Below are 23,269 nucleotides of genomic sequence, written 5' to 3'. Positions count from 1 at the left end.
TCACCATTTTCATTTCGTACCTGTGTATACATTCAATTCTACCTGAGGCAATGGAAAAGTACACATTGCAAGACATAATGTTACTGGCATCAGAGGTCAGTAAAAAATAGTACAGTTTCGTTAAATAAATATATAAATCCAAGAATAGATTCTTTTACATACACTATTATTAACATTTTTTCATGAATTTAAGTGAAACTAAAGTAATCTTTAGTCGTAGTGAACTCGCCAACGACCATACCACGTTGAATACATCGGTTCTCGTCCGATCACCGAAATTAAGCAGCGTCGGGCGCGGTTAGTACTTAGATGGGGGACCGCTTGGGAACACCGCGTGTTGTTGGCATACTACGTCTTCTTTTTTCTTTTTTTAAATTCAAGAATAACAAATTTTTTTTTTTTTTTATTAAATTCAAATGAAAATAAAAATATAAATTTAATTGAGTAATTTTTTCTCTTTTGAAGTATGTTTTGGTGGTCCTGAAAAGGACCGATTGGTATGATTGTTTGTATTTCGTAGTACAAAGGTTTCTAGCCGCCAAAACCGTACAGAGTGCGGCCTTGCCTCTTCAGAGCATAGACAACATCCATGGCTGTGACTGTCTTCCTCTTGGCGTGTTCGGTGTATGTGACAGCATCACGGATAACATTTTCCAAGAAAACCTTCAGCACACCACGAGTTTCTTCATAAATAAGACCAGAGATGCGCTTCACACCGCCACGGCGAGCTAAACGGCGGATAGCTGGCTTCGTGATGCCCTGGATGTTATCACGCAACACTTTGCGATGACGCTTGGCGCCGCCTTTACCCAAGCCTTTGCCACCTTTACCGCGACCAGTCATTTTTCACTTTTAGTTTTTTGGTTTTCACTGCACGAAAGTCACAAAGACACTAATGCTTTAACTGAGCCAATCGCTTCTATTTATACCAAAAGAGAGGAAAACAAGAGTGAGTGAGCAGCACTTGCATCCTGCTCGCACACTACCCTCGTAAAACGAAACGTCAGCGAGAGCGAATGTTTCGCTCTCTTTCTAACCCACCACCATTTTTCTATATAAATGAGGCACCAAGTCGCTTGCTCGCTTATTGTGTTTTCAACAGTGACTGTGTAAAGTAAAAATTGTGAAGGAAAAATGGCTCGTACTAAGCAGACAGCTCGTAAATCGACCGGAGGCAAGGCGCCTCGCAAGCAGCTGGCTACCAAGGCGGCACGTAAGAGTGCTCCAGCCACCGGTGGTGTGAAGAAGCCTCATCGTTATCGCCCCGGAACTGTGGCCCTTCGTGAAATCCGTCGGTATCAGAAGAGCACTGAGTTGCTCATTCGCAAGCTCCCGTTCCAGCGTTTAGTACGTGAAATTGCTCAGGACTTTAAGACCGATCTACGTTTCCAAAGCTCTGCTGTAATGGCTTTGCAGGAAGCTAGTGAAGCCTACCTGGTTGGCCTCTTCGAAGACACAAACTTGTGTGCTATCCATGCCAAGCGTGTCACTATTATGCCCAAGGACATCCAATTGGCCAGACGTATTCGTGGCGAGCGCGCTTAAGTTGAGCTTTGCTTAAGTAAAAATAACAAAACAAATCGGTCCTTTTCAGGACCACAAATTTATTTATCAAAGAAGTTTTATGTTTTCATAATTAAATTTTAAATCAATAGGTTTTCTACAAATAAATTTTTTTATTTAAGCGATTGTAAATTACGATGACCTGATTCATTCATATTGAATAATAGTTTTTGCATACAAGCAAAATAGTTAATTATCTGTATACATATTTAATATTATATATGTATTTTAATAAGATATATTTAGTTTGTTGCTATTCAAATTGCTTTTTTTACATGACATGTCTTAATGTTCAAGTATTCTGTAGAGTGTAGTTTATAATTTGAAAAATATTTTTAAGCAACTTAAATTAGTAAGTAATTATATTTGCCATAATACGTTGATAAATATTTATTTCTTGCCTATACAAAGCGTATGGTTTACTTAAATGGTAGTTTTATTCACATAGCAAAAATGTATATTTTTGAAATTATTTAAGGTTGCATATCCAATCTAAGTGAATCGTTTTTTAAATGATAATCTCACATTGACAATTTCTGATGTTGTTTTGTTTGCTACCAATCGTAATGCTGATTTGGTATATACAATACAAATACTTAAACATGGAATGAATTTAGTTACATACAGCTATATGTAATATATTCTAAGTAATATGTTTTTTAAAACACCATTGTTATTATACTTTGAATTTTATTTATATTTTTACTTTTTCGATTTCTTATGCTGCGTTGTTCACCACTAATGGCCATGGTATGTACACTGCGCATACTTAAATTGTCGTTTTATCTATATAATTGGTTAAAATGAAAAAGAAAATGAATTTAATTTAAATAACAAATAGATTTTTTTATAATACTGAAAAAAAATTATTGTTTTATATTATTTTATATTTTTCCGATCCATTTTTCTATTGCTACTTGCACTCCCGAGTTTGCTTGATTTTAACAGTAGATGGTCATGTTTAAAACATATTTGCAAAAAAAATCGTTGGTTATATTCAAATTAATGGCTATATTTTGAATAAGAATTGTTCAAGGTATATATATTCAATAAAAGTTATTACTATTTTATTCTATTTATATTTAATAAATATGTTTTTATGCCACAATTTGTTTTACGATGACACATAGTTAGTTTTGACGTCGTTATTTGACCGCAGTGAATGATAATAGCAATATAAACTAAATTACATTTTGTTGTTTAAATATTTAACAAAATATTCAAATAAATTACTACTTAAGTATAGAACTACAAACTCTTTTAAATGTTAAATTAATAATAGCTTAATGGCAAACTTATTAGTCGCAAGCGTTCAATGCTGAAAACATTCTCCTACGGCCCTTCTACTCGATTCTCACGTAATCGGGTCTCTTAATTTTTAGTTTCGTTTGGTTAAATTTTAAGAGTTAATACGTTTTATACTGTGAAATACTGTGAAAAATAAGGTGAACAATGTCGGAGTCCGTAGTTGCAGCATCCGCATCCCCTGTGGCAGCACCACCAGCCGCAGCAGAGAAGAAGGTGGCCACCAAAAAGGCGGCAACAGCATCCGCATCGAAGGCAAAAAAGACGACGGCTCCACCATTACATCCTCCAACTCAGATAATGGTGGACGCATCGATCCTGAACTTGAAGGAACGTGGTGGTTCATCGCTCATGGCAATCAAGAAATATATCAGTGCCACATACAAATGCGATGCCCAGAAGCTAGCACCATTCATCAAGAAGTACTTGAAGAATGCGGTTGCCAATGGAAAACTGATCCAAGCAAAAGGCAAGGGTGCATCTGGTTCATTTAAATTGTCTGCATCTGCCAAAAAAGAGCCCAAGCCAAAAGCTGCCGCATCCTCTGTAGAGAAGAAAACTAAGAAGGTGGCTGCCACAACTGCATCAGCAGCAGCTAAGAAGAAGAAAACTGCTAGCCCCAAGAAAGCAACTGGATCCGCTGATAAGAAATCATCAAAGGCTGTAGCTGTAGCAACCAAAAAGACCGCTGAGAAAAAGAAAGCGGAGAAGGCCAAGGCTAAGGATGCGAAGAAAACTGGTACCGTCAAGGCGAAACCTACAACAGCAAAGGCCAAGTCGAGTGCAGCAAAGCCAAAGGCACCAAAGCCCAAGACCACAAGTGCTAAGCCTAAGCCTAAAAAGGCAGCGTCGGCTTCAGCGCCAAAGAAAGCTGCTTCTGCTGTCAAGAAGCCAAAAGCAGCCAAGAAATAAGAGCCCTAAGACTATTAGTGCGCAAATTTCAAAGTTATGAGATTTGTTTTTTATCAAAGCCCTTTTCAGGGCTACAAAACTTATTCTAAAAGAGAAGAAATTTTCAAATAATGTATTTTATCTGTGTTGTGTCAAGCGAAGAAAACAATGTCAGAACAGAATAACTTATTCACAATTTGTATTTCTGCAACGAAACTTCAAATACTAATTCAAATTCTAAGCCTGAAGATGCTTCAATATCGCTATAGAATTAAAGAATAGATGATTCACAATGCCGTTTTAGGTAAATTTTTAAATATTAAGTCAATATATTAAATCGAGTATAAGTCTTATAATTTAACTGTTCATTTTAATTATTTAATTTTTATTTTTAAAATTTTGTTTTTATTACTTTACTGTCCGTCGACTGGTTTTAGTCGACGTTAAATAAATAAAAGCTAATACAAATAAAAACAAAATAATACAATAATTCTACATGTCTACTTATTTATTAGGTGCGAGTTGATCGTAAAATTCAACCATTATCCTTAACGGTAGATATATTATTTTTAATGATTTAATATCGAAAATTTAAATTCTTTGCGCATGTAATTTGTGGCCCTGAAAAGGGCCTTTTAGTTTAGGTTGCAATAAAATTTCCAATGAAATTTACTTAGAGCTTGTATACTTGGTGACAGCCTTGGTTCCCTCACTGACAGCGTGCTTGGCCAATTCTCCGGGCAGCAAAAGGCGGACAGCGGTTTGGATTTCCCGACTGGTGATGGTGGAGCGCTTGTTGTAGTGGGCCAAACGGGAGGCCTCGGCAGCAATGCGCTCAAAAATGTCGTTCACAAAGCTGTTCATGATACTCATTGCCTTGGATGAGATGCCAGTGTCGGGATGGACCTGCTTGAGCACTTTGTAAATGTAGATGGCATAGCTTTCCTTCCTCTTGCGCTTCTTCTTCTTATCGTTCTTGGTAATGTTCTTCTGAGCCTTGCCAGCCTTTTTGGCTGCCTTTCCACTAGTCTTAGGGGGCATATTTTCACTTAGTATTCACTTTAAATTCACTTCACAAAATGTTAACCTACCACGCTGATGTGCTTCACATTTATACTTTTGTTATAGCAACGCTTTCATGTTGAGAAACTGGTTTGTCAGCTGCCAGCTGTCATCCCCTAACTGAGCAAGTAGGTAACTGGAAAAAGTATAAATGTAGCAACACTTGAGGCTGCCAGCAACATTCGATATTTGTGTGTTTGCAGTGAAACAGTGAAATAAAAATATAGTATAGAAAAATGTCTGGTCGTGGTAAAGGTGGAAAAGTGAAGGGAAAGGCAAAGTCGCGTTCCAACCGCGCTGGTCTTCAGTTCCCCGTTGGCCGTATTCACCGTCTGCTTCGCAAGGGCAACTATGCCGAGCGTGTTGGTGCCGGCGCTCCTGTGTACTTGGCTGCCGTTATGGAGTACTTGGCCGCTGAAGTCTTGGAGTTGGCTGGTAATGCAGCGCGTGACAACAAGAAAACTAGGATTATCCCCCGTCATCTGCAACTGGCCATCCGCAACGACGAGGAGTTGAACAAACTTCTTTCTGGCGTCACCATTGCCCAGGGCGGTGTTTTGCCTAATATCCAGGCAGTGCTTTTGCCCAAGAAGACCGAGAAGAAGGCATAAATTACAAGCAACTAATATCGTGTACATAAATCAACCAAAAAACCCAAACGTCCTTTTCAGGACGACCAAATTTTCGAAAAAAGAGACTGATTTTGAATTGAGTATCCTATTGTTTTAATAAGCGGTGTAGAAAAATTCTTAGTACAGTATCGTAGTAATTAATATATTGCAAGGGCTGGGGTCACCATTTTCATTTCGTACCTGTGTATACATTCAATTCTACCTGAGGCAATGGAAAAGTACACATTGCAAGACATAATGTTACTGGCATCAGAGGTCAGTAAAAAATAGTACAGTTTCGTTAAATAAATATATAAATCCAAGAATAGATTCTTTTACATACACTATTATTAACATTTTTTCATGAATTTAAGTGAAACTAAAGTAATCTTTAGTCGTAGTGAACTCGCCAACGACCATACCACGTTGAATACATCGGTTCTCGTCCGATCACCGAAATTAAGCAGCGTCGGGCGCGGTTAGTACTTAGATGGGGGGACCGCTTGGGAACACCGCGTGTTGTTGGCATACTACGTCTTCTTTTTTCTTTTTTTAAATTCAAGAATAACAAATTTTTTTTTTTTTTTATTAAATTCAAATGAAAATAAAAATATAAATTTAATTGAGTAATTTTTTCTCTTTTGAAGTATGTTTTGGTGGTCCTGAAAAGGACCGATTGGTATGATTGTTTGTATTTCGTAGTACAAAGGTTTCTAGCCGCCTCAGAGCATAGACAACATCCATGGCTGTGACTGTCTTCCTCTTGGCGTGTTCGGTGTATGTGACAGCATCACGGATAACATTTTCCAAGAAAACCTTCAGCACACCACGAGTTTCTTCATAAATAAGACCAGAGATGCGCTTCACACCGCCACGGCGAGCTAAACGGCGGATAGCTGGCTTCGTGATGCCCTGGATGTTATCACGCAACACTTTGCGATGACGCTTGGCGCCGCCTTTACCCAAGCCTTTGCCACCTTTACCGCGACCAGTCATTTTTCACTTTTAGTTTTTTGGTTTTCACTGCACGAAAGTCACAAAGACACTAATGCTTTAACTGAGCCAATCGCTTCTATTTATACCAAAAGAGAGGAAAACAAGAGTGAGTGAGCAGCACTTGCATCCTGCTCGCACACTACCCTCGTAAAACGAAACGTCAGCGAGAGCGAATGTTTCGCTCTCTTTCTAACCCACCACCATTTTTCTATATAAATGAGGCACCAAGTCGCTTGCTCGCTTATTGTGTTTTCAACAGTGACTGTGTAAAGTAAAAAATTGTGAAGGAAAAATGGCTCGTACTAAGCAGACAGCTCGTAAATCGACCGGAGGCAAGGCGCCTCGCAAGCAGCTGGCTACCAAGGCGGCACGTAAGAGTGCTCCAGCCACCGGTGGTGTGAAGAAGCCTCATCGTTATCGCCCCGGAACTGTGGCCCTTCGTGAAATCCGTCGGTATCAGAAGAGCACTGAGTTGCTCATTCGCAAGCTCCCGTTCCAGCGTTTAGTACGTGAAATTGCTCAGGACTTTAAGACCGATCTACGTTTCCAAAGCTCTGCTGTAATGGCTTTGCAGGAAGCTAGTGAAGCCTACCTGGTTGGCCTCTTCGAAGACACAAACTTGTGTGCTATCCATGCCAAGCGTGTCACTATTATGCCCAAGGACATCCAATTGGCCAGACGTATTCGTGGCGAGCGCGCTTAAGTTGAGCTTTGCTTAAGTAAAAATAACAAAACAAATCGGTCCTTTTCAGGACCACAAATTTATTTATCAAAGAAGTTTTATGTTTTCATAATTAAATTTTAAATCAATAGGTTTTCTACAAATAAATTTTTTTATTTAAGCGATTGTAAATTACGATGACCTGATTCATTCATATTGAATAATAGTTTTTGCATACAAGCAAAATAGTTAATTATCTGTATACATATTTAATATTATATATGTATATTAATAAGATATATTTAGTTTGTTGCTATTCAAATTGCTTTTTTTACATGACATGTCTTAATGTTCAAGTATTCTGTAGAGTGTAGTTTATAATTTGAAAAATATTTTTAAGCAACTTAAATTAGTAAGTAATTATATTTGCCATAATACGTTGATAAATATTTATTTCTTGCCTATACAAAGCGTATGGTTTACTTAAATGGTAGTTTTATTCACATAGCAAAAATGTATATTTTTTGAAATTATTTAAGGTTGCATATCCAATCTAAGTGAATCGTTTTTTAAATGATAATCTCACATTGACAATTTCTGATGTTGTTTTGTTTGCTACCAATCGTAATGCTGATTTGGTATATACAATACAAATACTTAAACATGGAATGAATTTAGTTACATACAGCTATATGTAATATATTCTAAGTAATATGTTTTTTAAAACACCATTGTTATTATACTTTGAATTTTATTTATATTTTTACTTTTTCGATTTCTTATGCTGCGTTGTTCACCACTAATGGCCATGGTATGTACACTGCGCATACTTAAATTGTCGTTTTATCTATATAATTGGTTAAAATGAAAAAGAAAATGAATTTAATTTAAATAACAAATAGATTTTTTTATAATACTGAAAAAAAAATTATTGTTTTATATTATTTTATATTTTTCCGATCTATTTTTCTATTGCTACTTGCACTCCGAGTTTGCTTGATTTTAACAGTAGATGGTCATGTTTAAAACATATTTGCAAAAAAAAATCGTTGGTTATATTCAAATTAATGGCTATATTTTGAATAAGAATTGTTCAAGGTATATATATTCAATAAAAGTTATTACTATTTTATTCTATTTATATTTAATAAATATGTTTTTATGCCACAATTTGTTTTACGATGACACATAGTTAGTTTTGACGTCGTTATTTGACCGCAGTGAATGATAATAGCAATATAAACTAAATTACATTTTGTTGTTTAAATATTTAACAAAATATTCAAATAAATTACTACTTAAGTATAGAACTACAAACTCTTTTAAATGTTAAATTAATAATAGCTTAATGGCAAACTTATTAGTCGCAAGCGTTCAATGCTGAAAACATTCTCCTACGGCCCTTCTACTCGATTCTCACGTAATCGGGTCTCTTAATTTTGAGTTTCGTTTGGTTAAATTTTAAGAGCTAAAACGTTTTATACTGTGAAATACTGTGAAAAATAAGGTGAACAATGTCGGAGTCCGTAGTTGCAGCATCCGCATCCCCTGTGGCAGCACCACCAGCCGCAGCAGAGAAGAAGGTGGCCACCAAAAAGGCGGCAACAGCATCCGCATCGAAGGCAAAAAAGACGACGGCTCCACCATTACATCCTCCAACTCAGATAATGGTGGACGCATCGATCCTGAACTTGAAGGAACGTGGTGGTTCATCGCTCATGGCAATCAAGAAATATATCAGTGCCACATACAAATGCGATGCCCAGAAGCTAGCACCATTCATCAAGAAGTACTTGAAGAATGCGGTTGCCAATGGAAAACTGATCCAAGCAAAAGGCAAGGGTGCATCTGGTTCATTTAAATTGTCTGCATCTGCCAAAAAAGAGCCCAAGCCAAAAGCTGCCGCATCCTCTGTAGAGAAGAAAACTAAGAAGGTGGCTGCCACAACTGCATCAGCAGCAGCTAAGAAGAAGAAAACTGCTAGCCCCAAGAAAGCAACTGGATCCGCTGATAAGAAATCATCAAAGGCTGTAGCTGTAGCAACCAAAAAGACCGCTGAGAAAAAGAAAGCGGAGAAGGCCAAGGCTAAGGATGCGAAGAAAACTGGTACCGTCAAGGCGAAACCTACAACAGCAAAGGCCAAGTCGAGTGCAGCAAAGCCAAAGGCACCAAAGCCCAAGACCACAAGTGCTAAGCCTAAGCCTAAAAAGGCAGCGTCGGCTTCAGCGCCAAAGAAAGCTGCTTCTGCTGTCAAGAAGCCAAAAGCAGCCAAGAAATAAGAGCCCTAAGACTATTAGTGCGCAAATTTCAAAGTTATGAGATTTGTTTTTTATCAAAGCCCTTTTCAGGGCTACAAAACTTATTCTAAAAGAGAAGAAATTTTCAAATAATGTATTTTATCTGTGTTGTGTCAAGCGAAGAAAACAATGTCAGAACAGAATAACTTATTCACAATTTGTATTTCTGCAACGAAACTTCAAATACTAATTCAAATTCTAAGCCTGAAGATGCTTCAATATCGCTATAGAATTAAAGAATAGATGATTCACAATGCCGTTTTAGGTAAATTTTTAAATATTAAGTCAATATATTAAATCGAGTATAAGTCTTATAATTTAACTGTTCAATTTAATTATTTAATTTTTATTTTTTAAATTTTGTTTTAATTACTTTACTGTCCGTCGACTGGTTTTAGTTGACGTTAAATAAATAAAAGCTAATACAAATAAAAACAAAATAATACAATAATTCTACATGTCTACTTATTTATTAGGTGCGAGTTGATCGTAAAATTCAACCATTATCCTTAACGGTAGATATATTATTTTTAATGATTTAATATCGAAAATTTAAATTCTTTGCGCATGTAATTTGTGGCCCTGAAAAGGGCCTTTTAGTTTAGGTTGCAATAAAATTTCCAATGAAATTTACTTAGAGCTTGTATACTTGGTGACAGCCTTGGTTCCCTCACTGACAGCGTGCTTGGCCAATTCTCCGGGCAGCAAAAGGCGGACAGCGGTTTGGATTTCCCGACTGGTGATGGTGGAGCGCTTGTTGTAGTGGGCCAAACGGGAGGCCTCGGCAGCAATGCGCTCAAAAATGTCGTTCACAAAGCTGTTCATGATACTCATTGCCTTGGATGAGATGCCAGTGTCGGGATGGACCTGCTTGAGCACTTTGTAAATGTAGATGGCATAGCTTTCCTTCCTCTTGCGCTTCTTCTTCTTATCGTTCTTGGTAATGTTCTTCTGAGCCTTGCCAGCCTTTTTGGCTGCCTTTCCACTAGTCTTAGGGGGCATATTTTCACTTAGTATTCACTTTAAATTCACTTCACAAAATGTTAACCTACCACGCTGATGTGCTTCACATTTATACTTTTGTTATAGCAACGCTTTCATGTTGAGAAACTGGTTTGTCAGCTGCCAGCTGTCATCCCCTAACTGAGCAAGTAGGTAACTGGAAAAAGTATAAATGTAGCAACACTTGAGGCTGCCAGCAACATTCGATATTTGTGTGTTTGCAGTGAAACAGTGAAATAAAAATATAGTATAGAAAAATGTCTGGTCGTGGTAAAGGTGGAAAAGTGAAGGGAAAGGCAAAGTCGCGTTCCAACCGCGCTGGTCTTCAGTTCCCCGTTGGCCGTATTCACCGTCTGCTTCGCAAGGGCAACTATGCCGAGCGTGTTGGTGCCGGCGCTCCTGTGTACTTGGCTGCCGTTATGGAGTACTTGGCCGCTGAAGTCTTGGAGTTGGCTGGTAATGCAGCGCGTGACAACAAGAAAACTAGGATTATCCCCCGTCATCTGCAACTGGCCATCCGCAACGACGAGGAGTTGAACAAACTTCTTTCTGGCGTCACCATTGCCCAGGGCGGTGTTTTGCCTAATATCCAGGCGGTGCTTTTGCCCAAGAAGACCGAGAAGAAGGCATAAATTACAAGCAACTAATATCTTGTACATAAATCAACCAAAAACCCAAACGTCCTTTTCAGGACGACCAAATTTTCGAAAAAAGAGACTGATTTTGAATTGAGTATCCTATTGTTTTAATAAGCGGTGTAGAAAAATTCTTAGTACAGTATCGTAGTAATTAATATATTGCAAGGGCTGGGGTCACCATTTTCATTTCGTACCTGTGTATACATTCAATTCTACCTGAGGCAATGGAAAAGTACACATTGCAAGACATAATGTTACTGGCATCAGAGGTCAGTAAAAAATAGTACAGTTTCGTTAAATAAATATATAAATCCAAGAATAGATTCTTTTACATACACTATTATTAACATTTTTCATGAATTTAAGTGAAACTAAAGTAATCTTTAGTCGTAGTGAACTCGCCAACGACCATACCACGTTGAATACATCGGTTCTCGTCCGATCACCGAAATTAAGCAGCGTCGGGCGCGGTTAGTACTTAGATGGGGGACCGCTTGGGAACACCGCGTGTTGTTGGCATACTACGTCTTCTTTTTTCTTTTTTTAAATTCAAGAATAACAAATTTTTTTTTTTTTTTATTAAATTCAAATGAAAATAAAAATATAAATTTAATTGAGTAATTTTTTCTCTTTTGAAGTATGTTTTGGTGGTCCTGAAAAGGACCGATTGGTATGATTGTTTGTATTTCGTAGTACAAAGGTTTCTAGCCGCCAAAACCGTACAGAGTGCGGCCTTGCCTCTTCAGAGCATAGACAACATCCATGGCTGTGACTGTCTTCCTCTTGGCGTGTTCGGTGTATGTGACAGCATCACGGATAACATTTTCAAGAAAACCTTCAGCACACCACGGTTTCTTCATAAATAAGACCAGAGATGCGCTTCACACCGCCACGGCGAGCTAAACGGCGGATAGCTGGCTTCGTGATGCCCTGGATGTTATCACGCAACACTTTGCGATGACGCTTGGCGCCGCCTTTACCCAAGCCTTTGCCACCTTTACCGCGACCAGTCATTTTCACTTTTAGTTTTTGGTTTTCACTGCACGAAAGTCACAAAGACACTAATGCTTTAACTGAGCCAATCGCTTCTATTTATACCAAAGAGAGGAAAACAAGGTGAGTGAGCAGCACTTGCATCCTGCTCGCACACTACCCTCGTAAAACAGAACGTCAGCGAGGCGAATGTTTCGCTCTCTTTCTAACCCACCACCATTTTTCTATATAAATGAGGCACCAAGTCGCTTGCTCGCTTATTGTGTTTTCAACAGTGACTGTGTAAAGTAAAAATTGTGAAGGAAAAATGGCTCGTACTAAGCAGACAGCTCGTAAATCGACCGGAGGCAAGGCGCCTCGCAAGCAGCTGGCTACCAAGGCGGCACGTAAGAGTGCTCCAGCCACCGGTGGTGTGAAGAAGCCTCATCGTTATCGCCCCGGAACTGTGGCCCTTCGTGAAATCCGTCGGTATCAGAAGAGCACTGAGTTGCTCATTCGCAAGCTCCCGTTCCAGCGTTTAGTACGTGAAATTGCTCAGGACTTTAAGACCGATCTACGTTTCCAAAGCTCTGCTGTAATGGCTTTGCAGGAAGCTAGTGAAGCCTACCTGGTTGGCCTCTTCGAAGACACAAACTTGTGTGCTATCCATGCCAAGCGTGTCACTATTATGCCCAAGGACATCAATTGGCCAGACGTATTCGTGGCGAGCGCGCTTAAGTTGAGCTTTGCTTAAGAAAAATAACAAAACAAATCGGTCCTTTTCAGGACCACAAATTTATTATCAAAGAAGTTTTATGTTTTCATAATTAAATTTTAAATCAATAGGTTTTCTACAAATAAATTTTTTTATTTAAGCGATTGTAAATTACGATGACCTGATTCATTCATATTGAATAATAGTTTTTGCATACAAGCAAAATAGTTAATTATCTGTATACATATTTAATATTATATATGTATATTAATAAGATATATTTAGTTTGTTGCTATTCAAATTGCTTTTTTTACATGACATGTCTTAATGTTCAAGTATTCTGTGAGTGTAGTTTATAATTTGAAAAATATTTTTAAGCAACTTAAATTAGTAAGTAATTATATTTGCCATAATACGTTGATAAATATTTATTTCTTGCCTATACAAAGCGTATGGTTTACTTAAATGGTAGTTTTATTCACATAGCAAAATGTATATTTTTGAAATTATTTTAGGTTGTATATCAATCTAAGTGAATCGTTTTTTAAATGATAATCTCACATTGACAATTTCTGATGTTGTTTTGTTTGCTACCAATCGTAATGCTGATTTGGTATATACAATACAAATACTTAAACATGGAATGAATTTAGTTACATACAGCTATATGTAATATATTCTAAGTAATATGTTTTTTAAAACACCATTGTTATTATACTTTGAATTTTATTTATATTTTTACTTTTTCGATTTCTTATGCTGCGTTGTTCACCACTAATGGCCATGGTATGTACACTGCGCATACTTAAATTGTCGTTTTATTTATATAATTGGTTGAATGAAAAGAAAATGAATTTAATTTAAATAACAAATAGATTTTTTTATAATACTGAAAAAAAATTATTGTTTTATATTATTTTATATTTTTCCGATCCATTTTTCTATTGCTACTTGCACTCCGAGTTTGCTTGATTTTAACAGTAGATGGTCATGTTTAAAACATATTTGCAAAAAAAATCGTTGGTTATATTCAAATTAATGGCTATATTTTGAATAAGAATTGTTCAAGGTATATATATTCAATAAAAGTTATTACTATTTTATTCTATTTATATTTAATAAATATGTTTTTATGCCACAATTTGTTTTACGATGACACATAGTTAGTTTTGACGTCGTTATTTGACCGCAGTGAATGATAATAGCAATATAAACTAAATTACATTTTGTTGTTTAAATATTTAACAAAATATTCAAATAAATTACTACTTAAGTATAGAACTACAAACTCTTTTAAATGTTAAATTAATAATAGCTTAATGGCAAACTTATTAGTCGCAAGCGTTCAATGCTGAAAACATTCTCCTACGGCCCTTCTACTCGATTCTCACGTAATCGGGTCTCTTAATTTTGAGTTTCATTTGGTTAAATTTTAAGAGCTAAAACGTTTTATACTGTGAAATACTGTGAAAAATAAGGTGAACAATGTCGGAGTCCGTAGTTGCAGCATCCGCATCCCCTGTGGCAGCACCACCAGCCGCAGCAGAGAAGAAGGTGGCCACCAAAAAGGCGGCAACAGCATCCGCATCGAAGGCAAAAAAAAGACGACAGCTCCACCATTACATCCTCCAACTCAGATAATGGTGGACGCATCGATCCTGAACTTGAAGGAACGTGGTGGTTCATCGCTCATGGCAATCAAGAAATATATCAGTGCCACATACAAATGCGATGCCCAGAAGCTAGCACCATTCATCAAGAAGTACTTGAAGAATGCGGTTGCCAATGGAAAACTGATCAAGCAAAAGGCAAGGGTGCATCTGGTTCATTTAAATTGTCTGCATCTGCCAAAAGAGCCCAAACCAAAGCTGCCGCATCCTCTGTAGAGAAGAAAACTAAGAAGGTGGCTGCCACAACTGCATCAGCAGCAGCTAAGAAGAAGAAAACTGCTAGCCCAAAGCAACTGGATCCGCTGATAAGAAATCATCAAAGGCTGTAGCTGTAGCAACCAAAAGACCGCTGAGAAAAGAAAGCGGAGAAGGCCAAGGCTAAGGATGCGAAGAAAACTGGTACCGTCAAGGCAGAACCTACAACAGCAAAGGCCAAGTCAGTGCAGCAAAGCCAAAGGCACCAAAGCCCAAGACCACAAGTGCTAAGCCTAAGCCTAAAAGGCAGCGTCGGCTTCAGCGCCAAAGCTGCTTCTGCTGTCAAGAAGCCAAAAGCAGCCAAGAAATAAGAGCCCTAAGACTATTAGTGCGCAAATTTCAAAGTTATGAGATTTGTTTTTTATCAAAGCCCTTTTCAGGGCTACAAAACTTATTCTAAAGAGAGAAATTTTCAAATAATGTATTTTATCTGTGTTGTGTCAAGCAGAAAACAATGTCAGAACAGAATAACTTATTCACAATTTGTATTTCTGCAACGAAACTTCAAATACTAATTCAAATTCTAAGCCTGAAGATGCTTCAATATCGCTATAAATTAAAGAATAGATGATTCACAATGCCGTTTTAGGTAAATTTTTAAATATTAAGTCAATATATTAAATCGAGTATAAGTCTTATAATTTAACTGTTCATTTTAATTATTTAATTTTTATTTTTAAATTTTGTTTTAATTACTTTACTGTCCGTCGACTGGTTTTAGTCGACGTTAAATAAATAAAAGCTAATACAAATAAAAACAAAATAATACAATAATTCTACATGTCTACTTATTTATTAGGTGCGAGTTGATTAAAATTCAACCATTATCCTTAACGGTAGATATATTAAATGATTTAATATCGAAAATTTAAATTCTTTGCGTCCCTAATTTATGGTGTTGGGTTTAGGTTTATTTAAGCTTGTATGGCTTGGTGGCCTTGGTTGGCCCTCCCAGGCTTCAACGGGCAGCAAAGGCGGACAGCTTGGCCGAGTGATGTGGAGCCTGTTGAGTGTAAATGTAGATGGCCTTTCTTCCTCTTGCGCTCAAAATCTTATCGCTGTTCATGAGCCTTGCCACTTTTTTGGCTGCCTTTCCACTTCTTGCGTTCTTCATATCTTCTTTAATTTTTCTTTCACTGTTTTTTTTCCACTAGTCTTCATTTATAGTATTCACTTCACAAAATGTTAACCTACCACGCTGATGTGCTTCACATTTATACTTTTGTTATAGCAACGCTTTCATGTTGAGAAACTGGTTTGTCAGCTGCCAGCTGTCATCCCTAACTGAAAGTAGGTAACTGGAAAAGTATAAATGTAGCAACACTTGAGGCTGCCAGCAACATTCGATATTTGTGTGTTTGCAGTGAAACAGTGAAATAAAATATAGTATAGAAAAATGGAAAAGTGAAGGGAAGGCAAAGTCGCGTTCAACCGCGCTGGTCTTCAGTTCCCCGTTGGCCGTATTCACCGTCTGCTTCGCAAGGGCAACTATGCCGAGCGTGTTGGTGCCGGCGCTCCTGTGTACTTGGCTGCCCGTAGGAGTCTTGGTTCTAAGAAAACTAAATAACCGTCATCTGCAACTGGCCATCCGCAACGACGAGTTGAACAAACTTCTTTCTGGCGTCACCATTGCCCAGGGCGGTGTTTTGCCTAATATCCAGGCAGTGCTTTTGCCCAAGAAGACCGAGAAGAAGGCATAAATTACAAGCAAAATTCGATAAATCAAAAAAACCCAAATTTTGAATTGAGTATCCTATTGTTTTAATTGAAAAAAATTCTTAGTACAGTATCGTATTATATTCACCATTTTCATTTCGTACCTGTGTATACATTCAATTCTACCTGAGGCAATGGAATACACATTGCAAGACATAATGTTACTGGCATCAGATTCAAAATAGTACAGTTTCGTTAAATAAACAAGAATAGATTCTTTTACATAACTATTATTAACTTTTTTTTAAATAAAATGAATCGCCAACGAATACCACGTTTTTTCGTTTTATTACTTCGTGAATGTTGGCATACTACGTCTTAATTTTTTTTTAAATTTAACTCATAAAAATTAAATTCTTTTATGTTTAAAATACAAATTTATTAGTAATTCTCGAAACCGTATTTCTTCAGAAAATTTCTTTTTGGCGTTTCGGTATTGACAGCTAAAACATTTTCAAGTACAGAGATGCGCTTCACACCGCGGCAGCTAAACGGCGGGGCTGGCCCCTGGACATGATGCAGACGCTTGGCGCCGCCAAGCCTTTGCCACCTTTACCGCGACCAGTCATTTTTCACTTTTAGTTTTTTGGTTTTCACTGCACGAAAGTCAAGACACTAATGCAACTGAGCCAATCGATACCAAAGAGGAAAACAAAAGTGAGTGAGCAGCACTTGCATCCTGCTCGCACACTACCCTCGTAAAACAGAACGTCAGCGAGGCGAATGTTTCGCTCTCTTTCTACCATTTTTCTATATAAATGAGGCACCAAGTCGCTTGCTCGCTTATTGTGTTTTGACTGTGAAAGTAAAATTGTGAAGGAAAAATGGCTCGTACTAAGCAGACAGCTCGTAAAAACCGGAGGCAAGGCGCCTCGCAAGCAGCTGGCTACCAAGGCGGCACGTAAGAGTGCTCCAGCCACCGGTGGTGTGAAGAAGCCTCATCGTTATCGCCCGGAACTGTGGCCCTTCGTGAAATCCGTCGGTATCAGAAAACTGAGTTGTCATTCGCAAGCTCCCGTTCCAGCGTTTAGTACGTGAAATTGCTCAGGACTTTAAGACCGATCTACGTTTCCAAAGTTAAGCTGCTAATGGCTTTGCAGGAAGCTAAAGCCTACCTGGTTGGCCTCTTCAAGACACAAACTTGTGTGCTATCCATGCCAAGCGTGTCACTATTATGCAGGACATCAATTGACGTATTCGTCAGCGGCTAAGTTGAGCTTTGCTTAAAGGAAATAACAAAACAAATCGGTCCTTTTCAGGACCACAAATATTATCAAAGAAGTTTTATTTCATAATTAAATAAATCAATATTCTATAAATTATTTGCGATTAAATTACGATGAATTCAAATTCATATTGAAAATTTTTATCAAAGAAATAGTTATGTATATTATTTAAGTATTTTATATTTAATTTTTTTTGCTATTCAAATTTTTTAAATGTTTAATGTTCTATTTTAGTGTAGTTTATAATTTGAAAAATATTTTTAAGCAACTTAAATTAGTAAGTAATTATATTTAATGTTGATAAATATTTATTTCTTGCCTATCAAAGCTTTTACTTAAATGGTAGTTTTATTCAATAGCAAAATGTAATTATTATTTTGCATATATCTAAATTTTTTAAATGATAATCTCACATTGACAATTTCTGATGTTGTTTTGTTTGCTACCAATCGTAATGCTGATTTGGTATAACAATACAAATACTTAAACATGGAATGAATTTAGTTACATACAGCATGTAATATATTCTAAGTTATGTTTTTTAAAACACCATTGTTATTATACTTTGATTTTATTTATATTTTTTTTTTCGATTTCTTATGCTGCGTTGTTCACCACTAATGGCCATGGTATGTGCGCATACTTAAATTTTTTTATTTATATAATTGGTTAAAGAAAAATTTAATTTAACATAATACTTTATTTTAAATATTTTTTATATTATTATACTTAGTTTTTAGTAGACTTACAGACATATTTCAAAAAGCAAAAAAATATAGTAAAAATTTGCATAAAATAAGGTAATATATTCAATAAAAGTTATTACTATTTTATTCTATTTATATTTAATAAATATGTTTTTATGCCACAATTTGTTTTACGATGACACATAGTTAGTTTTGACGTCGTTATTTGACCGCAGTGAATGATAATAGCAATATAAACTAAATTACATTTTGTTGTTTAAATATTTAACAAAATATTCAAATAAATTACTACTTAAGTATAGAACTACAAACTCTTTTAAATGTTAAATTAATAATAGCAATGGCAAACTTATTAGTCGCAAGCGTTCAATGCTGAAAACATTCTCCTACGGCCCTTCTACTCGATTCTCACGTAATCAGGTCTCTTAATTTTGAGTTTCGTTTGGTTAAATTTTAAGAGCTAAACGTTTTATACTGTGAAATACTGTGAAAAATAAGGTGAACAATGTCGGAGTCCGTAGTTGCAGCATCCGCATCCCTGTGGCAGCACCACCAGCCGCAGCAGAGAAGAAGGTGGCCACCAAAAAGGCGGCAACAGCATCCGCATCGAAGGCAAAAAAGACGACGGCTCCACCATTACATCCTCCAACTCAGATAATGGTGGACGCATCGATCCTGAACTTGAAGGAACGTGGTGGTTCATCGCTCATGGCAATCAAGAAATATATCAGTGCCACATACAAATGCGATGCCCAGAAGCTAGCACCATTCATCAAGAAGTACTTGAAGAATGCGGTTGCCAATGGAAAACTGATCAAGCAAAAGGCAAGGGTGCATCTGGTTCATTTAAATTGTCTGCATCTGCCAAAAAGAGCCCAAACCAAAAGCTGCCGCATCCTCTGTAGAGAAGAAAACTAAGAAGGTGGCTGCCACAACTGCATCAGCAGCAGCTAAGAAGAAGAAAACTGCTAGCCCCAAAGCAACTGGATCCGCTGATAAGAAATCATCAAAGGCTGTAGCTGTAGCAACCAAAGACCGCTGAGAAAAGAAAGCGGAGAGGCCAAGGCTAAGGATGCGAAGAAAACTGGTACCGTCAAGGCAGAACCTACAACAGCAAAGGCCAAGTCAGGTGCAGCAAAGCCAAAGGCACCAAAGCCCAAGACCACAAGTGCTAAGCCTAAGCCTAAAAGGCAGCGTCGGCTTCAGCGCCAAAGCTGCTTCTGCTGTCAAGAGCCAAAAGCAGCCAAGAAATAAGAGCCCTAAGACTATTAGTGCGCAAATTTCAAAGTTATGATTTGTTTTTATCAAAGCCCTTTTCAGGGCTACAAAACTTATTCTAAAGAGAAGAAATTTTCAAATAATGTATTTTATCTGTGTTGTGTCAAGCGAAGAAAACAATGTCAGAACAGAATAACTTATTCACAATTTGTATTTCTGCAACGAAACTTCAAATACTAATTCAAATTCTAAGCCTGAAGATGCTTCAATATCGCTATAGAATTAAAGAATAGATGATTCACAATGCCAATTTAGGTAAATTTTTAAATATTAAGTCAATATATTAAATCAGTATAAGTCTTATAATTTAACTGTTCATTTTAATTATTTAATTTTTATTTTTTAAATTTTGTTTTAATTACTTTACTGTCCGTCGACTGGTTTTAGTCGACGTTAAATAAATAAAAGCTAATACAAATAAAAACAAAATAATACAATAATTCTACATGTCTACTTATTTATTAGGTGCGAGTTGATCGTAAAATTCAACCATTATCCTTAACGGTAGATATATTATTTTTAATGATTTAATATCGAAAATTTAAATTCTTTGCGCATGTAATTTGTGGCCCTGAAAAGGGCCTTTTAGTTTAGGTTGCAATAAAATTTCCAATGAAATTTACTTAGAGCTTGTATACTTGGTGACAGCCTTGGTTCCCTCACTGACAGCGTGCTTGGCCAATTCTCCGGGCAGCAAAAGGCGGACAGCGGTTTGGATTTCCCGACTGGTGATGGTGGAGCGCTTGTTGTAGTGGGCCAAACGGGAGGCCTCGGCAGCAATGCGCTCAAAAAATGTCGTTCACAAAGCTGTTCATGATACTCATTGCCTTGGATGAGATGCCAGTGTCGGGATGGACCTGCTTGAGCACTTTGTAAATGTAGATGGCATAGCTTTCCTTCCTCTTGCGCTTCTTCTTCTTATCGTTCTTGGTAATGTTCTTCTGAGCCTTGCCAGCCTTTTTGGCTGCCTTTCCACTAGTCTTAGGGGGCATATTTTCACTAGTATTCACTTTAAATTCACTTCACAAAATGTTAACCTACCACGCTGATGTGCTTCACATTTATACTTTTGTTATAGCAACGCTTTCATGTTGAGAAACTGGTTTGTCAGCTGCCAGCTGTCATCCCCTAACTGAGCAAGTAGGTAACTGGAAAAAGTATAAATGTAGCAACACTTGAGGCTGCCAGCAACATTCGATATTTGTGTGTTTGCAGTGAAACAGTGAAATAAAAATATAGTATAGAAAAATGTCTGGTCGTGGTAAAGGTGGAAAAGTGAAGGGAAGGCAAAGTCGCGTTCCAACCGCGCTGGTCTTCAGTTCCCCGTTGGCCGTATTCACCGTCTGCTTCGCAAGGGCAACTATGCCGAGCGTGTTGGTGCCGGCGCTCCTGTGTACTTGGCTGCCGTTATGGAGTACTTGGCCGCTGAAGTCTTGGAGTTGGCTGGTAATGCAGCGCGTGACAACAAGAAAACTAGGATTATCCCCCGTCATCTGCAACTGGCCATCCGCAACGACGAGGAGTTGAACAAACTTCTTTCTGGCGTCACCATTGCCCAGGGCGGTGTTTTGCCTAATATCCAGGCAGTGCTTTTGCCCAAGAAGACCGAGAAGAAGGCATAAATTACAAGCAACTAATATCGTGTACATAAATCAACCAAAAACCCAAACGTCCTTTTCAGGACGACCAAATTTTCGAAAAAGAGACTGATTTTGAATTGAGTATCCAATTGTTTTAATAAGCGGTGTAGAAAAATTCTTAGTACAGTATCGTAGTAGTTAATATATTGCAAGGGCTGGGGTCACCATTTTCATTTCGTACCTGTGTATACATTCAATTCTACCTGAGGCAATGGAAAAGTACACATTGCAAGACATAATGTTACTGGCATCAGAGGTCAGTAAAAAATAGTACAGTTTCGTTAAATAAATATATAAATCCAAGAATAGATTCTTTTACATACACTATTATTAACATTTTTCATGAATTTAAGTGAAACTAAAGTAATCTTTAGTCGTAGTGAACTCGCCAACGACCATACCACGTTGAATACATCGGTTCTCGTCCGATCACCGAAATTAAGCAGCGTCGGGCGCGGTTAGTACTTAGATGGGGGACCGCTTGGGAACACCGCGTGTTGTTGGCATACTACGTCTTCTTTTTTCTTTTTTTAAATTCAAGAATAACAAATTTTTTTTTTTTTATTAAATTCAAATGAAAATAAAAATATAAATTTAATTGAGTAATTTTTTCTCTTTTGAAGTATGTTTTGGTGGTCCTGAAAAGGACCGATTGGTATGATTGTTTGTATTTCGTAGTACAAAGGTTTCTAGCCGCCAAAACCGTACAGAGTGCGGCCTTGCCTCTTCAGAGCATAGACAACATCCATGGCTGTGACTGTCTTCCTCTTGGCGTGTTCGGTGTATGTGACAGCATCACGGATAACATTTTCAAGAAAACCTTCAGCACACCACGAGTTTCTTCATAAATAAGACCAGAGATGCGCTTCACACCGCCACGGCGAGCTAAACGGCGGATAGCTGGCTTCGTGATGCCCTGGATGTTATCACGCAACACTTTGCGATGACGCTTGGCGCCGCCTTTACCCAAGCCTTTGCCACCTTTACCGCGACCAGTCATTTTCACTTTTAGTTTTTGGTTTTCACTGCACGAAAGTCACAAAGACACTAATGCTTTAACTGAGCCAATCGCTTCTATTTATACCAAAGAGAAAACAAGGTGAGTGAGCAGCACTTGCATCCTGCTCGCACACTACCCTCGTAAAACGAACGTCAGCGAGAGCGAATGTTTCGCTCTCTTTCTAACCCACCACCATTTTTCTATATAAATGAGGCACAAGTCGCTTGCTCGCTTATTGTGTTTTCAACAGTGACTGTGTAAAGTAAAAATTGTGAAGGAAAAATGGCTCGTACTAAGCAGACAGCTCGTAAATCGACCGGAGGCAAGGCGCCTCGCAAGCAGCTGGCTACCAAGGCGGCACGTAAGAGTGCTCCAGCCACCGGTGGTGTGAAGAAGCCTCATCGTTATCGCCCGGAACTGTGGCCCTTCGTGAAATCCGTCGGTATCAGAAGAGCACTGAGTTGCTCATTCGCAAGCTCCCGTTCCAGCGTTTAGTACGTGAAATTGCTCAGGACTTTAAGACCGATCTACGTTTCCAAAGCTCTGCTGTAATGGCTTTGCAGGAAGCTAGTGAAGCCTACCTGGTTGGCCTCTTCGAAGACACAAACTTGTGTGCTATCCATGCCAAGCGTGTCACTATTATGCCCAAGGACATCCAATTGGCCAGACGTATTCGTGGCGAGCGCGCTTAAGTTGAGCTTTGCTTAAGAAAATAACAAAACAAATCGGTCCTTTTCAGGACCACAAATTTATTATCAAAGAAGTTTTATGTTTTCATAATTAAATTTTAAATCAATAGGTTTTCTACAAATAAATTTTTTATTTAAGCGATTGTAAATTACGATGACCTGATTCATTCATATTGAATAATAGTTTTTGCATACAAGCAAAATAGTTAATTATCTGTATACATATTTAATATTATATATGTATATTAATAAGATATATTTAGTTTGTTGCTATTCAAATTGCTTTTTTTACATGACATGTCTTAATGTTCAAGTATTCTGTGAGTGTAGTTTATAATTTGAAAAATATTTTTAAGCAACTTAAATTAGTAAGTA

At 37.6% G+C, this 23,269-nt stretch overlaps 9 protein-coding genes, 3 non-coding genes and 8 pseudogenes across 12 annotated transcripts; 13 read left to right on the top strand and 7 right to left on the bottom strand.

The window, feature by feature from the left end:
• The first annotated feature begins 227 nt into the window (after positions 1-227).
• Positions 228-346, top strand: LOC117782456. Its single transcript, XR_004617279.1, has one exon. It is a non-coding gene; the product is annotated as a 5S ribosomal RNA (ribosomal RNA).
• A 128-nt stretch (positions 347-474) lies between these two features.
• LOC117779452 (histone H4) lies at positions 475-899 on the bottom strand. Its single transcript, XM_034615654.1, has one exon. It carries the CDS (start codon positions 841-843, stop codon positions 532-534), a length of 312 nt encoding a protein of 103 aa, XP_034471545.1. The 5' UTR covers positions 844-899; the 3' UTR covers positions 475-531.
• Positions 900-2,979: 2,080 nt separating this feature from the next.
• LOC117779559 (histone H1-like) lies at positions 2,980-3,850 on the top strand. Its single transcript, XM_034615794.1, has one exon. The coding sequence runs from the start codon at positions 3,016-3,018 to the stop codon at positions 3,778-3,780; it is 765 nt and encodes a 254-aa protein (XP_034471685.1). The 5' UTR covers positions 2,980-3,015; the 3' UTR covers positions 3,781-3,850.
• A 521-nt stretch (positions 3,851-4,371) lies between these two features.
• On the bottom strand, positions 4,372-4,875 carry LOC117779572 (histone H2B). The gene has a single exon (XM_034615803.1). The coding sequence runs from the start codon at positions 4,798-4,800 to the stop codon at positions 4,429-4,431; it is 372 nt and encodes a 123-aa protein (XP_034471694.1). The 5' UTR covers positions 4,801-4,875; the 3' UTR covers positions 4,372-4,428.
• A 119-nt stretch (positions 4,876-4,994) lies between these two features.
• Positions 4,995-5,474, top strand: LOC117779566 (histone H2A). Its single transcript, XM_034615798.1, has one exon. It carries the CDS (start codon positions 5,058-5,060, stop codon positions 5,430-5,432), a length of 375 nt encoding a protein of 124 aa, XP_034471689.1. The 5' UTR covers positions 4,995-5,057; the 3' UTR covers positions 5,433-5,474.
• A 366-nt stretch (positions 5,475-5,840) lies between these two features.
• On the top strand, positions 5,841-5,960 carry LOC117782418 (annotated as a pseudogene).
• Positions 5,961-6,049: 89 nt separating this feature from the next.
• LOC117779564 (histone H4-like) lies at positions 6,050-6,490 on the bottom strand. The gene has a single exon (XM_034615797.1). It carries the CDS (start codon positions 6,426-6,428, stop codon positions 6,051-6,053), a length of 378 nt encoding a protein of 125 aa, XP_034471688.1. The 5' UTR covers positions 6,429-6,490; the 3' UTR covers position 6,050.
• A 2,078-nt stretch (positions 6,491-8,568) lies between these two features.
• LOC117779558 (histone H1-like) lies at positions 8,569-9,438 on the top strand. The gene has a single exon (XM_034615792.1). It carries the CDS (start codon positions 8,604-8,606, stop codon positions 9,366-9,368), a length of 765 nt encoding a protein of 254 aa, XP_034471683.1. The 5' UTR covers positions 8,569-8,603; the 3' UTR covers positions 9,369-9,438.
• Positions 9,439-9,959: 521 nt separating this feature from the next.
• Positions 9,960-10,463, bottom strand: LOC117779571 (histone H2B). Its single transcript, XM_034615802.1, has one exon. It carries the CDS (start codon positions 10,386-10,388, stop codon positions 10,017-10,019), a length of 372 nt encoding a protein of 123 aa, XP_034471693.1. The 5' UTR covers positions 10,389-10,463; the 3' UTR covers positions 9,960-10,016.
• A 114-nt stretch (positions 10,464-10,577) lies between these two features.
• LOC117779567 (histone H2A) lies at positions 10,578-11,050 on the top strand. Its single transcript, XM_034615799.1, has one exon. It carries the CDS (start codon positions 10,646-10,648, stop codon positions 11,018-11,020), a length of 375 nt encoding a protein of 124 aa, XP_034471690.1. The 5' UTR covers positions 10,578-10,645; the 3' UTR covers positions 11,021-11,050.
• Positions 11,051-11,426: 376 nt separating this feature from the next.
• On the top strand, positions 11,427-11,545 carry LOC117782445. The gene has a single exon (XR_004617269.1). It is a non-coding gene; the product is annotated as a 5S ribosomal RNA (ribosomal RNA).
• A 128-nt stretch (positions 11,546-11,673) lies between these two features.
• Positions 11,674-12,046, bottom strand: LOC117779577 (annotated as a pseudogene).
• A 2,103-nt stretch (positions 12,047-14,149) lies between these two features.
• Positions 14,150-14,712, top strand: LOC117781314 (annotated as a pseudogene).
• Positions 14,713-15,205: 493 nt separating this feature from the next.
• Positions 15,206-21,253, top strand: LOC117781313 (annotated as a pseudogene).
• Positions 17,179-22,914, top strand: LOC117781312 (annotated as a pseudogene).
• Positions 18,793-19,238, top strand: LOC117779561 (annotated as a pseudogene).
• LOC117779570 (histone H2B-like) lies at positions 20,128-20,589 on the bottom strand. Its single transcript, XM_034615801.1, is given in 2 exon segments — positions 20,128-20,355; positions 20,357-20,589. Coding segments are annotated over 2 exon segments (372 nt in total). The 5' UTR covers positions 20,558-20,589; the 3' UTR covers positions 20,128-20,184.
• LOC117779565 lies at positions 20,781-21,245 on the top strand (annotated as a pseudogene).
• LOC117782434 lies at positions 21,593-21,711 on the top strand. Its single transcript, XR_004617262.1, has one exon. It is a non-coding gene; the product is annotated as a 5S ribosomal RNA (ribosomal RNA).
• LOC117779574 lies at positions 21,838-22,206 on the bottom strand (annotated as a pseudogene).
• Positions 22,915-23,269: the final 355 nt, after the last annotated feature.

Source organism: Drosophila innubila (assembly GCF_004354385.1).
Source record: "Drosophila innubila isolate TH190305 chromosome 2L unlocalized genomic scaffold, UK_Dinn_1.0 4_B_2L, whole genome shotgun sequence".
Taxonomy (NCBI): Eukaryota; Metazoa; Arthropoda; class Insecta; order Diptera; family Drosophilidae; genus Drosophila; species Drosophila innubila.
This window is presented reverse-complemented; position numbering and strand designations above follow the sequence as displayed.

Bases quoted from the DNA above. Each gene is read 5' to 3' on its own strand.
- LOC117779558 (XM_034615792.1), top strand. From the start codon at position 8,604: ATGTCGGAGTCCGTAGTTGCAGCATCCGCATCCCCTGTGGCAGCACCA.
- LOC117779566 (XM_034615798.1), top strand. From the start codon at position 5,058: ATGTCTGGTCGTGGTAAAGGTGGAAAAGTGAAGGGAAAGGCAAAGTCG.
- LOC117779564 (XM_034615797.1), bottom strand. From the start codon at position 6,428: ATGACTGGTCGCGGTAAAGGTGGCAAAGGCTTGGGTAAAGGCGGCGCC.
- LOC117779559 (XM_034615794.1), top strand. From the start codon at position 3,016: ATGTCGGAGTCCGTAGTTGCAGCATCCGCATCCCCTGTGGCAGCACCA.
- LOC117779452 (XM_034615654.1), bottom strand. From the start codon at position 843: ATGACTGGTCGCGGTAAAGGTGGCAAAGGCTTGGGTAAAGGCGGCGCC.
- LOC117779572 (XM_034615803.1), bottom strand. From the start codon at position 4,800: ATGCCCCCTAAGACTAGTGGAAAGGCAGCCAAAAAGGCTGGCAAGGCT.
- LOC117779571 (XM_034615802.1), bottom strand. From the start codon at position 10,388: ATGCCCCCTAAGACTAGTGGAAAGGCAGCCAAAAAGGCTGGCAAGGCT.
- LOC117779567 (XM_034615799.1), top strand. From the start codon at position 10,646: ATGTCTGGTCGTGGTAAAGGTGGAAAAGTGAAGGGAAAGGCAAAGTCG.